Source organism: Motacilla alba, chromosome 11 (assembly GCF_015832195.1).
Source record: "Motacilla alba alba isolate MOTALB_02 chromosome 11, Motacilla_alba_V1.0_pri, whole genome shotgun sequence".
NCBI lineage: Eukaryota > Metazoa > Chordata > Aves > Passeriformes > Motacillidae > Motacilla > Motacilla alba.
In genome coordinates, this window is record NC_052026.1 from 9,854,070 (window position 1) to 9,869,571 (window position 15,502).

Consider the following 15,502-nt stretch of genomic DNA (forward strand, 5'->3'; position numbering starts at 1 on the left):
TATCCAATTAACTCAAATTGACTGTGTACTGCATTATGCTGTTAGTGCATGGAAGATCAATAAATATGGAGAAAATCCAACGAGGCGCTCTTCATTCCCATCCAATTCTAGTAGGTCTGAGACAGATCATGCTCCTATGATGTGTGTGCTGCTGCTGAAGAGGGCAGGTGGTGCATAGACACCATTCAAACTTGGCCTATTCAATCTAAACTCCTCTAACTCGCCATTCATGCATAGCAAAACACCATCTGGTCCTATTTTGCCTCCAGCAATCACAGCTGACCAAAAACGATAATAACAGCTGTTGCAAAACAAAAGCCAAACAAAGGGGGGAGGGAAAGGTTAGAATGCAGTCCAGTGCTGCAAAATACTCCATGAAGTGAGAAATGAAAAAGGAGCCATTCAAATAGGAATCCCCATTGAAAAGAGCCAGTGCAAGACTTGTGGTTAAACTTGAGATATTTAATCCATCTGTCCTGCAAACCACAATGGTCAGGTGATAATATAAAATTGAGATTATGTTGCACAGAGGTATTTAAAGGCTTTGTTCTCCAAGTTAGAAACTAATGACCCTGTGTCAGCTAAAAATTAAACCTCCTTATGTTCTTTCATCATGTGTCAACCTGGGTTAATGTGAAAGTAGAATGTGGTTAACCGAGGTGATAAAGCATCTGAAACCTTGGGAAAAGAAGGGAGCAGTTAAGTGCTTGTAAATGCTATGAAGAAAAACATTCTTAAAAACCATGCACGACACTGAAACCATACAGATTATTGCATTTTTCTTATATAAATTGCATATCAAGCGATTTAAACTAACAGTTTTATTTATGACCTATGATAGCACAGTTATTCACTTAGATTTAGGGAACATGAACACAAACTTGCACAGTTTGAAACACAAGATGTTCTGCAATATGCTATTGTGGGTAATGCAAAATATAATTTTGTGGCAAGCAGGGGGATGCTCCAGTTTTTCAAGATTCAAATTTTGATATTTAAAGTGTACAGTCCTGCTTGATGATTAATTTTCTTTCTCTTTTTTTTTTTTTTTTTTTTTTTTTTGCCTGCAGTAATTAAAACTATTTTTCCTGGAATTGAACATCAGTAGTTCAGCAGCTCTTAATCAAATGTGATAAAACCCGGGATTTATGAAACCATTTAATGAGTGTAATAACACCTGCTTCTCGCTGCAAATAGTTGAAAACAGACTTCAGTTGTAATTAACTCTTATCACTTGTGACATTTTTCCAACGATACTTCATAGGTCTTCAAAATGACAATTACAGAACTAATACACAATTACTGTCACATGCAGTTTAGCAATTATTTCTGAAGACATTTGTCTAAAGGTTTCAAAAATGACTATAAAATGGTTTCCTTTGTTACGTAACATTGGTTAAAACTGACACACACGAAATCTCTCCCAACCAGCCTCTGTCGTGCCATTTCTAATGCAGACAGGCTTCCTTGCACTTGGAATAAACACCCTCCATCCCAGGCATTATTAGATATCACGCTAAGGCTATTAGGAGCATGGGTAGCTGTCAACTAACACCTATTATGAAAAGCTTCAATTTATATATGATTTTTTTCTGCTCCAAGAAATCTATAAATTTATAATTAGAATCTCTTGCTGTTCAATATTTGTACATAATAAGCAGGGTACCTGAGGATGATGAAATATTGAAAGATGAATTCGTTATGAAGAAACTCACATGGTGTAGTACCTCTTCCCTCAAGTCTGGCTGCAACTTTTTTGGGATCTCTATTGCATTATTTTTGGGTTGTGCTCTGAGCATGGTAGCCATGCCTCAAACAGGATTAGGATTCTGCTCAGGCTTGACACTTGCTGTTTTTAATTTTCATTTTATCATAAGCAGTTTAAGATTGTTGCCAGTGGTAATTTGCAATTTTTATCAAGACCTCTTCATTATAGCTTCTGACAGGACAGATGCTGTAATTAATCATGCCAGACAACTGGGGATAGTGGTCAGACTGCACTCACAGCACAGATACTGCAGGAGAAGAAGGGAAACGAGAAAATAGAGGCTCTCATCTTTCTGTTCAGAGCAAAAATATAGGAACAGCACTAATAACCTGACAACACACTGGATGTTAATGTTTCCAAAGCCTTCATATGAAAGACCTGCCCCCTCCATCCTCCCCACTCCATCCCATTCTGCCTTAATGAGAAAATAAAAGTCAGACAGCTCAGGAGCAGCCCAAGTCAGGAGCTGGAGGCTTACAGAGGGAAGCCCACAGCAGTAGCTGTGTTTACATCTGGAACTCTCGGATACAAAGAAACAATTTCTGCTGATTTCCATCTCTGAACATTACAGCTGAGAGACAGGTTCACCTCCCTGTTCCTGCAGCTCATCGGCACAGGGCACCATGGCTGTTCTGTGACCCCAGCACTTGCTGTCTCTCTCTGGAGTCACAGACACCTCAGAGAAGTTGCCTACAACTCTGCAGCAGAGCATCTTGGAGGGTACAAGAGCCAAGTGCTTGATCTGTTCCCATTGGTACTGTTCACCCAGAATGTTTGATAAAAATCCAAAGGAGTTAAAAGAAGTCCAAGAAAGCATTTGCAGAAGGAAACATTTCTGGTTTCTCTATCAAAGACTTACAGCTCATCAGTTTTACTGAAATGTGTTTATTCTATAGCAAGATAAAAGCATTTATTTTAGATAAGCAAAATACAAACAACTTAATTGCTGCTATCATAACTCATAAAAAAGTATAAAACAGCATAAAAACACAATAAGCAATGTAGCAATTAATAATTCATGTTACCAGTGTTTACATTAAAGCCTCATTTATGAAAACTTTACAACACATGATATGAAAACTTACAACTTTTAAAGAAAATATTTACATTGATTATTCAGTTGTGGAGTTTCATTTAAATATTCTACTGGTTTTACAGCGTATTAATAACTTGCATTTCTCATCTTAGCTTTCTGTAATAACAGTTTTATTTAAGTGCATTTCCCTTTTAAAAATACAGTGTATTAAATCTGAAACTCATCACTTCGACACAGAATATAATATTCACATTTGTTCTGTAATTGGAATTAACCTAAGAGGGTAAATGTCAATATATATTTTCTTACAAACTATGGCAGGTTTATTTGGAGAAATGAAGTGAGAAGTTGGGTCAAACATTTACGTCCAGTTACTTGCATTTGTTTTTCTGAAGACATTTAGGAGAGAAAAAGAAAAAAATAAGAGCTTTGGCAAAAATCTGTGATTTACTCTATTTTTCATGACAAAAAATGCCATCAACTAACTCATGTCATACAAGTATGATTGTATGAAATCCAATCATAATTTTACAGGTAGTTACAACTGTGCTTTAAGGGCTTCATGAGTTCATACTGCCTTGAAGTGCATTACTCATTTTTAGAGAAAGAAGGGCTATAGCATGTAACTCCAAAAGGCCATTTTGCAGTCATAAGGTCCAGGTATTTATTAGGCCAGTTGATTCACATATTGTAGGTAAAGCTTAAATAAATTAAAAAGGCATCACATGAAAAAGAGAACAGCATTTTTTCTTTTAAACAAAATGATTTATAGTCAGCTAAAAGATGATACACAGCTACATTGTAGTTCTTTATTGCCTATCTAATAGACACTTTAGAGGATCATTTGATCTGTTATGCATCCCTGCATAACTACCATCAACAATTTACAGTTTTCAGCCAAATATGGTTTACCCCTACCCCTCCATCAACACAAAGCCATGTTGCAAGATCGTTTATCTTCAGAAAATACTGACCTGTGACAATACTTGAGTCTGTGTCTGAGATTGTATTTGTGACTGGTGCTGCTGAGGTGCTGGCTGAGGGCTCCCAATGGCAGGGATGGGAGAAGTGATCTGCGGGGCTCCCGGGGAGTGCTGCTGAGGAGAAGGCTGGGACTGGTGCTGCATGTGCTGCATTTGCTGCTGCTGCATTTGCTGAAGCTGTATGTGCTGCAGTTGCTGTTGCATCTGCTGTTGATTCATCTGCTGCTGGAGATGCTGCTGCTGCTGCTGCTGCAAATGTTGCTGCATGTGGTGCTGAAAATGCTGCTGCTGCATTTGCTGTTGTATTTGCTGATGCATTTGATGCTGATGTAGTTGCTGCTGTTGCATCTGCTGCATCTGTTGCTGCTGGAGCTGCTGCATCTGGTGCTGCTGGCTTTGCATGGAGGGGCTGAGTTGAGACGAAGACGGCGTAGCCACCATGTTTGTGCCCATGGAGCTTATCAATGGAGCCGCAATGTTTGTTGGCATGTTTGGGGCAATGGTAACAGAAGCTACAATCTGATTCATTGGCAGTCTCATGGTCAAGGGTTTTGGAGCAATTGCTCTGGAAAGGGGCTGTTGAAGAGTTTGGGGAGATGCCGATACCGTCGCGTGTTGAGAAAGAGAACTATTCAGAATGAGGGAGGAAGACAAATTTGTGGATGCCAGTGTTTGCTGAACAGAACGAATTGTCTGGGCCTCAGCAGATTCTGCAGCAGCCTGTGTTTGGAAGAGAAATAAATTGTCTTTTCAACAGAAAAAACATTGTTACTGTTTACATGGTAATAAAAGTAACAGCTACTCAGAGACCTTTGCCATAGTTTGTTTTCTATCAGAAAGGATCAATCTGCAGTCTGAAAATGATCACTGATCAGCAAAACATAGCATCACCTCTTTATCTGCCTCTCTATATGGTTCCTCCAGGTCTTACTTGGACAAAAATAACTTTTGCCCTTGATCAACACCAGAAAGTCACAGATGTCACATGTATTTTGTCGCTGAAAGAGCTAGAACAGGCCCAACACATTTACATGTTTTTAAAACCCTGCTCTTTGAGAGTCAGCAGCACACAGACTCCCACCCCATGAGTTACCAACCAAACAGCAATTAACTGACACTCTTTAGACATTTACCTGAGAATGTAATAAATTGTGCTGCACTAGTCTCTCTTCCATCCCTACCCTGAGCCACCATCTCATGTGAAAAAGCTACAGCAAGGATGTCTTAATTAGGAGAAGATGAGATACAATGACTTTGAGTGTCATTTCCACCTGCAATCTATCCAGAAGTTATTTGGTACTCCCGGTCCCATGGATTTGGGGAAAAAAATATAATTTTGAAAAGGGAACTTAAGAGTCACAAAATAATATCTCTCAAAGGCATTTAGAATTCCTGCTGATCTTGAATTTAGCATTGTGATACTAAAGGCTTTTAGAATATTATCTAAGTCCCAGAGGCAACAGAAAAACGCAGCTACTTAACACAAGAAGAAATCTCCCAGCTTTCAAAAACACATGTATAATTTCTGATGTTGTATTTTTAATCAATAATTAAAATACACAGCAACTTTCCAAATGATTTACTAATGTTCTGCAGTTGTACATTCAAAAAATATTCTCAGGAGTTAAGACATCAACACTCAATGTTTTACCCATATTTTAGATGTCTGTAAGCACATTTATTATATTCAGATGCAACAGAACTGCAACCTGTGTAGTGCTGCTGTCTAGAAAGGTAAATTCTCAAGTAAGACAGCAGGGCTTTGTTTTCTTCACAGGTTTTATTTTAACTCAGGATCCACTAAAATACTCCTTGTGGCTCACTGCCAGCTAGTCCATTTTTTAGTACTCTCCAAATTCAGAGCCACCACACATTTCTTTCCCCTCACCTGCAAAAATACTTAAGCTTTGTCACACAACAACTGCTCTCCAACTCCACGCAAAGCAATCCTGTCCTTTGAGAAGCAGCACTTGAGGAAAAACAAACCTCTGCAAACAGCTTGCAAATATTAATGTCAAAAGGTCAGTATGTTTTTCATGACTGAATTTTATTTTTGTGGTGGAGTGCATTACTTTGCCTCCACAGCTCAAGGAAGATGTACAATTACAAAGATGGTTTCTGGTAATCATTAGTATGCCGGTAGAGAGATGAAATTATTTTTGCAGAGACTAAGCAGGGTTCAAGCAGCAGCACAACATCTTGTAGAGCTGTATTACAGAAATGCCATGAATCTACTTCTTTTGTACATAACATCCCCCCCCTTGCCCCAAATATTTCAATATCATTGGTAAAAGCTCACTTGCATTACATCGAAGCCAGTATTAGGCTTACCTTAGAAACAAGGCTTGCTCTGTAGGCAGCAAGTGCCTTTAGGTATTCTTTTTTGGCAGCTTCAGTTTTTCTTTTATATACCTATTAAAAGAGACCACAATTTCACCAACTTCAACTATTAAGATGTTTTTTTCCAGAATGCTCTCAAAATCACTTGCATAGAAACAAAAAACATAGACCAAAACCCCTGAAAACACTCAACTGTTAGATGTGCTTTTTCTTCCTTGAAAGTCCTAAATATTCTTGCAGGTGGTTACAGACTTTCAGGGCTACTGCTGGACTTGCAGTAAAATTTATGTTGATTATCAGGAATAACAAAAGGCTGCTATTTGACATCAGTCTGAGCAGCACAATGATTGACAAGACTACCTATGCACTCTTTCCTTCCCCAGAAAACAGTATTTTATTGACTCCAAGTAGCAAGGATATTAGAAAATTGGGTATTACAAATGCCAAAATGTATCAGCAGTAGTCTAGAATAGGAGAATATGCCTGTGTATTTTTTTTTTCAAAACAAATATTTGAACTACATATAAAAAAATCTGTACACCTTTAAAAAAAGTGGATCAAAGAGCTTGGACTTGCCCCAAAGCCAGCATGAGGGAATCCCTTTGAGTTAAACGAGAACCGTTAGGCAAAAATTACTAAATCTGTATTTTAATCATGATTAAATTTAAAGTTCACTTTTAAATCATGTTCACTATCATCTGTTAGACCAGACTAAAAGTTTCTAAATGTATTTCAGAAAAAAAGTACTGTTCATCTCTTGCCAAAAGGTGTCCCATCTGGGAATCTGTCCTCCCATACAAGCTTCTATTAACTGTTACTGGGAACAAACAAAGGGTATTTTTAACCCCCTTTAATCCATGTGCAGCAGTTCCATGTGTATAGGAAGAAGATTAACCCTCAAGGAAGTACAAAACTCATCACTCTGTACCCAGTTGGAGTTGGAGATAGCATTTCCCACACAACATTGTAATGAGACTCGGAGGATTGGCTTCAAAGGTTAGAAATCAACATGCTTTGTAACAAATTCATAAGGCAGATCAAAGGAAATGGTAAATATGCTGTACCTTCCTCTTTTCTAACTTATTAATAGGAAACAAGGGCTTTGAAATAGGAATCATCAAAAGATGGTTTTAAGAGGACTCTAGGACACTATAACCTGAGCTCTTTTACAAACTGCCCTTTAAAATTTAAAGACAAATACAGCCATTTAACACTACCTGTCAGCTCTCACCAAAAAATAAAATTTAAAAAAAAAAATTAGATGCCAGGTCTTCAGCAAGTTCAAAATTCAGTTTAGCTCTACAGAGGTAGAGTTCTACATCAGCCAAGTAGTGTTGTCCACTCAGAGCAGAGGTAGGGGGATTTTTTTACAAGGATTACTGTATTACTTCTTGTGAGACAACCCTGCATCAATTTACCTGTTTTTGTTCTTCTCCTAAACTGTCCCACATAGATGCCACTATTTTTGAAACATCTCCAAATGTAGCATTAGGGTTCTGTCCTTTAATTGCAGCTTGTGTGTCCCTGAAGAAAAGGGCATATGCTGACACTGGCTTTTGTGGCTCATTGGGGTCTTTCTTTTTCTTCTTCTTTGGGGTCTTGGGCTTCTTGCCAGAATCTGGGGCAGCTCTTTTTTCTCCAGTAGCCTAAGAAATAGTAAGAACAAGAACAGTCACTAAATGCATGAAATAAGTCAGATAAATTGCAAAAAAATATTTACAGTCAGTGGTAATATTATATGGATAAAGCTGTTATGTAGGCAACTCTTAGGAGACTCCTGCTGTGCAGGCTCTTCTCTACCAAAGAGTACTTAGTCTCAGCATAATCTCATTGGATCTGCTGGAACTAAATGCATGAGTAGTTACTACTCATTTTAAGCTTGGCTCTGAGAGTCACATCTTACAAGTCTGACCTAAAAAGGGACACCCCAATGCTAATTTCTAATAAAAATACTAAGATTTAGTTTGCAGCACATTTTGAAGAGGCCATCTATGTTTTTCCTTTAAGATCCAATCTCAGCAGTTGAGACTCAAAAGGCAAAAGCTTGGAGGCATTTCCCAATTCCCAGGCTTAGACTGGCACCTTAGCCATGGGCCAGGGGTGAAAAATCCCACCCTTCAGGCAAAAAGCAGCAGCAGCAACTGGGCAGTGTGTGCCCAGGAGCACTGGCTGTGGCCCCCAGGGCTCCCTGGGCAGGGCAGGTGCCCGTGGGGGAGCACTGGGAGCTCTGTGCTCCAGCCAGGCACCCACAGCCCCTCTCTTCCCTCTGAGATGGGGATCCCAGCAGCTCTGCTTCCTGTGTGGACCTCGTGCCCTGGACCCTCTTTTGTTGAGCTATGCACAGATGATTGCAACAAGGGGATCAAGTGGCTCTAAATATGATAGGTAGTATGATACATATCTCTGTGATAGTAATTTACTTTGATATTTTGAGGATCCTGTACACTGAGCTTTCCACATGTATAACTTCCATCAACCTAATGAGTAAGCCTTTCATGGAACAGTCTTAAATTAGGCTTTTACATATACTCCTAGAACAATATTTGCTCTTCATTTGGTCAATATTTTTTCCTTTTATAAGAGATTTATTTAAGGGAACATATAAGTTTACTAATCTTTCAGTTAGAAGAAAGCTTATTTTACTTCTCTCTAAACACATCCATGCTTTACATGACTCCAGAGAATACCAAAATGACAAAACTGTCCAAGACTGATGCTTGAAGAGATTCAACAGAACTGAAAATCTGAGTCAAATTAGACCAATAGAAATATATATATCTGTCTATTCTTAGGTTCATTATTATGACAGTAGTACGGATACTTCTTAAGTAAAGAAAGTAATCAGCAAATTAATCATATTCCACTTTACTGTAACATTTGTGTTTTAAATGACCACGTTGCAGCTGAGCTGATACTGCCACATCCATGAAAATCCAGCATGAGGATGTGCGAGCCTTGCTTGCTGCAGCACATGGAACAACTTACTCTGTTTGATTCATCTGCATCTTCTTCATTGATAGAGCTAGATGGGGAAGGAGTGGCTGATTTACTTGCAGGAGGGGAGGGAGAAGTGTGTGGCAAATTAGTGCCTCCTAAATTTAGTCCCAGCTGCGCACTGAGCTGAGACTGGTTAATGGTGGTGAGCTGAGACGGAGGCATAATTCCCGAATGAGCAGCATCAGTCATATGGACAATAGATCTCATAATCAGAGAGTGGTCCTGGCGGTACTGGGAAACTTGGGTGTGACTCTGATCCTAAAAGAGATGGAAACATTGGTTAGATATTAGCAGTTACCATAGCAGTAGCAGTAGAAGTTATTTTCACAGGCTTACAGAAGCAACACTATCAACATGCAGCTTGCTTCCTTCCTTTTTAATGAATTAAACATATTTTTAAGAAATTAAGGGCAGCAACAATTACTATAATTGCCCCAGACTTCACTTTTCCCCGAACTGAAGCTGCTTATTTTTTTTTCTTTGACTAAGAATTACATTTCTCTGTTTTTAAACATTTCTTCTCTTGTTGTAGTGAGAAATACCCACACAAACAATAGGGAAACAAAATGACTGAGGATTCAGGAAAACATTGCAAATGAGGAGACACAAACTCTTGTCAGAAGGTAAACAAAATTGGGGTGGGATGAGAGGATATATACATATATATATAGAGAAAAGCATCTTCCTCTACTGAGTTTCAATTATTCTTGGCCATTTCAAGTGTCAGCAGTAGGTATAAACCAATCCTGTCTGGGTGGGATTTTAAAGCTGTTTTAAACACAGAACACTGCCCTGCCAGTCTGGAGTGCATTCACTGCAGCTGGCTGGAGAATCAGTCCAGTAATCCTAAACACTCCTAAAGATCCCTGTTGGCAAGTAGCACATAAAACTGCACATTTTTATCTTTAATCCAACAATCAAACGTGTGAAAGTAGCAATCGATGTACAAATCACCGACTTTATTTTTCTTGTACTCCACGTCTCAGAAACACAAGCGCTTGCATGGTTTGGTTTCCACTGTTTCTTGAGGGCACAAACTGTGTCTCCTACATCTGCACAACATTTACCACATTTGTAAATAAAAAGAAGCAAGACCCTGAAGGTAAAGTCAGCTGCAATCTGCCTATGAAAACTATTTTTTTTGACCACACACAGATCAATACACAATGAAGGAACATGTAAACAGAAAAGAAGATTTTTTTTAAAAGTTAATAAGAGAATAAATAGCTCACAAATTGATTCAGCAACCTGAATAATCTACAGTCATTGTTTGAACAGCCAGAAACATGAGAAATAAATTAGATTTTGAAAACTCTTTCATTATTAATAAGCCACATTGCAATTAGTAGCAGGTGCAATGATCCTTAATGAAATGACACAGAACAAAACAGCAATTGTGGGAGCCCACTGGACTTCCACAACAGAGCCTGACCTTCCTGGTGCTCTCTTATTAAGTATAGATAAGTACAAACTAGTTTTCAAAAATCTGTGTCAGCATGGAGGTAAAAGTTTAGCCCAAATGACTTTCCCTTACTTTTTATAACTTTGCCCTCAACAGAGGCAGTGGTTCTGTGCTCCTGGAAGCCATTCCTTGGCTGGGACAAGGGTGGCCATACAAAGAAGCAACATGTGTTAGAGAAGATGCACACCTTGCCTTATAGATCTTTATACACAAATACTGCAAGCTCACTGCTTCCCTACAGCATTATATCATATTAATTCTGAATTTGACAGTTGTGGCTCTTTCTGCTGAAGCCTATACAGTAGAAACAAATCCTTCTTTAGCATAAAAATGCACGTGCAGCTGGGTCCAGTACAGATCAAGTTAACCACACGATCCAGATCCTGTGCCCCAGGGCTCACCCTCATTTTCCCCAAGCTTCCCCAGCCCTTGCCAGCTTGGCTCATCATCCATACCATACCACACTGCTTTTCCTACTTCTTAAATGCTTTTAGTATTTTCAGTAAAAGGACTGTAGTTCCTTAGAGATGAGTGTGTGTGCCAAAAGTGGAGCACTTGATACAGAAAGATCAAAACATCAGACTTATTGGCTGAAATACCCATTTGCTTCAGGGCACCTTTCTGTGAAAATTTACTGCTGTTAACTGCAGGGTCATTTTGATTGTGACTTGTATTGGCAGTGGCATCTGGAAGTCATTCAAAGTCTTTTGTGAAACGATATCACTCTGCCTATTACTCCAATCATTTTAGCTCACAGACGTTACTTTATTGCATGAAGAAAAACTCTGCTGGTTTTCTCCAGCAAAGCTGAAGACGACCAGAATAACCTTCTCTCAGAAAAACTAACTTTCTTCGTTATTGTACAGACAGTACTTTCTCGGAGGTGTTCTACCCCTGAAAGCCTTGCTTTTGTTCTCCCTTTATTGCTACACAATACAGGCCTTTCTGGCCTTTACACTGAGGCAACAAAATGTGATGACAAGGGTTACAAACCATTTACTCCAAGTCTTGTCATTTCGGTTGCATCTATGATTTTATTGAGACTAAATTCTCTTGACTTGAACTGACCCAGAATCTAATTTTATACACAAGCCCATGAATTCTTAACTGTCCCTTTTTCTGATACTATCTGATGCTTGTGTGGGTTTTCTGCATCCATTTACTTAATTTCAGTTTTTCTTTTCTGTATCTTTTCCTGATTTCTTTAGCCTTTTTTTTTTAATTAATCTTAAGAGCTTCAGTAAAACCTAGGAATGGCAGCAACAATATTTTGTAACTGGCCATTTAGAACTAAACTGATAAGACATATTATATGAAAGAAAATGTTTCATATAATATCCAATCCCTTATTATTCATATGTCCGTATGAAAACAAAAAAAAAAAAAAAGTATTTTCTGTGCTTTCAGTATAACTTATATGGCTGATCAATATTAAAAAAGGAAGGAACAGGGTTTTCATTTTTTGCTTTGTGGTACAGTGCTGTGGCCCAGAACAACCTATGATACCTATACCAGAGCTTTCAGACAAAGCAATTTTTTATGTGTGTACAGTGGTTTGGAAAGAAGGCAGGGAGGCTAGTTCATAGCAATATTAAAGCCCATGGCATTTTCCTATAGCTCCTGAGCAAACAAAAGTCTTCTGAGAAGGGAACTAAAATCAAGAAAACAAAATTTCCATCAATTATCTTTACTCTTATTTTTTTCCCTGATACTCCCAAAGGCCAAAACCAAACAGAAAGGATCAGTAGCATTTCATTATGCTTGGGATGTTTATCAAAGAAATGTTTAACAACAAAAATCGTCCTAAATCAGAAGCACACATGGAAATACAAGTGCACTGAAGCACCCACAAGACATCCTAATTACATTACTATATGAAAACTGAAAAGCTAACAAATCCAAAAATATTTCACTGAGAATACTGGGAGGATTTCAGAGAATATCACAAGCTCTTCTGCATAAACTTTACCTGAAGTAAATGTGATACACAAGTATTAAAATCACTGAAGATTTTTGTAACATTAAGCAAAACCAAGAGATTAGTTCTGACAAAAATTCATGAACTTCTCAAGCAGACAGTATCAAGTTTTAATTGAACCTGATCTGCTTTACAGCCTTAGATTGAAGTTAGGCAAAACCTGGTGACCTTAAAACAAGTCAGGCAAAGCTCAACCACTGGTTTACTCAGCATGACAATCAAACAAGGACATGACATGTGGAACCAGAACCAAAAGAGAAATAACTTGTCTAATTCTTCTGCAGGCTGAAATGGCTCTGACTCAGATCAATCTGTTGTCATCCTACATGAGTGCTACAAACCCCTCAGGTACAGAGACATTTATTGAGGGCAACACTGGGCACCTCTCTGGGCTCTCCAGTGATGGGGCAAGGGGGAAAGGGCTCTAAACACAGAGCAAGGGGGTTTGGATAAGGTATTGGGGAGCAGTTCTGTAATGTGAGGGGGATGAAGTCTTGGACAGAGACGCTCAAGGCCAGGCAGGATGGGGCCCTGAGCACCTGGTCTGGTGGAAGGTTTCCTGCCCATGGCAGGGGGTTGGAACGAGATGATCTTTAAGGTCTCTTCCAACCCAAATAAATTTTACCCTTCTACGATACTAATTATATACCTGGATTTAAAAAACCCAAAATATAGTCCAAAATGTTTTCCACTTCTCAAAACAACTTTATGGTGACTGTGTAGGCAAAATCTCTTACACAGCTGATACCACCCTGTTGCACACATTATAAAGACATTCAGTACTTGGTTCATAGAAGGCCTCATCAAAGGAACCATGAAGATATCCATCCATCAAATTGTCCTACTCTCAACAATTCTAATCACTTTAGACAGCCATGCCATAAAAGTCATATTTGGTCCTATTGCTAAAGGACATGTCTCACAGCCTATGACAAATATACAGCTTATTTTATGTTGATTTGTAAAGGAATAAGTTCTCAAAACTCTATAAAATATCAATGCATCAACAGACACTGGAGAGCAAATAATGGAGTAAGGAGACTTAAAAAAAATAAAAATAAAAATAAAAGAAAGGAATGTGTAAACTCCCATGCTATATTTTTTACAGTTTTATCAAAGGTGTTTTTCAAAGTACCATGGAGTACTAAATGAAAAAATTATATTAGTAAAAGATAGTTTGCTCTTCTGTTAGAAACTCATTAAGCATCCAGTACTTAGTATAGCTTGTAATAGAGTTAGTATTTATTTTGACAGATAAATGCATCCAGCCATTACATTGAGAGATGTCCTAATTTCCACTTACTTACCCTGCATTTTAAGAATCATTTCCATATAGTAATTCTATCCTGAATTCCTACCCTGATATAATTTTAATCTCTGGGAACATTCAACAAGACATTTAAAAATATAACTAGGAAATTACTTTTCAGTACATTTTTGAGCAATACTGAAGTCTTGATTAAAATCAATGTCTAAAGCCTTCCATCATTAAAATATGCAGTACCTCCAGTGAGACTCTGGTCATGTGAGGACTGATGAAAGTGCCCCATGGAAATGCCCACAGGAGGCTGTAGGGCTGGGATCTCACCCCAAACTGCACAAGATAGTTTAAGGGAATTGAGAAATCTGCCAACCAAAATAACTAAGGAATAACTAAGCAAAACCCAACATTTATGGTTATGTTCACTGTGCCCTGGTTTCAGAAGTTGACTTAAACTATTATATATTCTATTGCCTGAGGAATTCATCACTGTCAATGTAACATAAGCGGATGCAATATTTTAAAGGATGTATTTAAGTTGAAGCAAATGCACTGCAATGTAAAGAGTGAAATCCTCAGTTGTCCCTGACTGTAAATTACTCCCTTTACTTTTAGTCATGTCAGCATATCTCTAAAAGAAATCCTCAATATTCTTTTTCTCCACAAGTAAAGCATAGATAAAAGAATCCATTAATCTAAATTTTTACAGGATTGGACTTCACTGCCAATCAAAACAAATCAAACTAACAGGATGCTTTTCTCTGTCAGAGATTAAATCCTTACTTAATAGAATACAAAACAGTTGCACTTGGTACTGCCACCACTGAAGAAGTGTCCTTCCTCTTCCCTGCACACACACCATCATCACTAATAGAGCTGTCAAACTGCTTATCAGGAGATCCTACAAGCAGCAGCTTCTTTTCTCTGGCAGTGAAAAAACTGCCATGTTCCACTTCACATCTCTGTAGAAAAGTAAAGTTACCTAATTTGATTCCCAAAAAAAAGTGTACAAGAAACAGTACATGTCAATTTGTAAAAAAAAAAAAAAAATCTTCATCTGGATCTAAGAAATGGGTTGGGGTACAAGAGGTTCACACACATTTTACCGCCTGAAAAACATGAAGGACATGCCATTTTTTGGTCTGTGTGCCCATCCAGTCCCTCTACTCTTCTGTTCACACATAAACCGTAGAAGAGACATGAAAAGATTAAACCCCCCCCCCCCCCCCAAAAAAAAAAAACCCAAAAAAACCAAACCAAATGAACTTGAGGGCCCACTGATTTGTTCCTTAAAACTGAGCACCTTATATTGGGGGTCATCGGGGACTACTAGGGGAGTCATACAAGACAGGTATTCTCAAAATCAAGTCACTCATTTGTGGTACCACTTCTTGTACTCACACAGACTTGTAACACAAGATACTGCATAATCTACTGCATATATACTGCATAGATAATGGAACCTGGCAATGCAAAGTATCAATTTTGTTCCTGCCTACCCCAGGCCTGAAATTTTGCTCCTTTGTGGTTTGTGCATAGGCACCTGGGATGTTTCCTGCAACAATTTTCACCATCCAGAGCTTGTTTAAGGCACGCACTGCAAATGACATTAATGCTTGCCTTGCACCACTGACAGGGGTGGGAGGTGCAATGTGAGACCAGCAAAGCACAAGTGAA

At 38.5% G+C, this 15,502-nt stretch overlaps 1 protein-coding gene across 5 annotated transcripts in view; it reads right to left on the reverse strand.

Moving 5' to 3' along the window:
• Window positions 1–1,092: 1,092 nt before the first annotated feature.
• Window positions 1,093–15,502, reverse strand: part of TOX3 (TOX high mobility group box family member 3) — a 76,299-nt gene continuing 61,889 nt past the window's right edge. For 3 of the 5 annotated variants that reach the window (XM_038147866.1, XM_038147864.1, XM_038147862.1), the window contains 5 exons: window positions 9,113–9,382; window positions 7,546–7,773; window positions 6,119–6,199; window positions 3,779–4,507; window positions 1,093–3,193 (listed from right to left, as the gene is read on the reverse strand). In XM_038147866.1, the coding sequence (XP_038003794.1) occupies window positions 3,176–3,193; window positions 3,779–4,507; window positions 6,119–6,199; window positions 7,546–7,773; window positions 9,113–9,382 (1,326 nt within the window). In that variant the 3' untranslated portion in view covers window positions 1,093–3,175. Of the gene's footprint in view, window positions 4,508–6,118; window positions 6,200–7,545; window positions 7,774–9,112; window positions 9,383–15,502 lie in introns of all 5 variants that reach the window. The other 2 variants (XM_038147865.1, XM_038147863.1) reach the window with 1 other exon arrangement.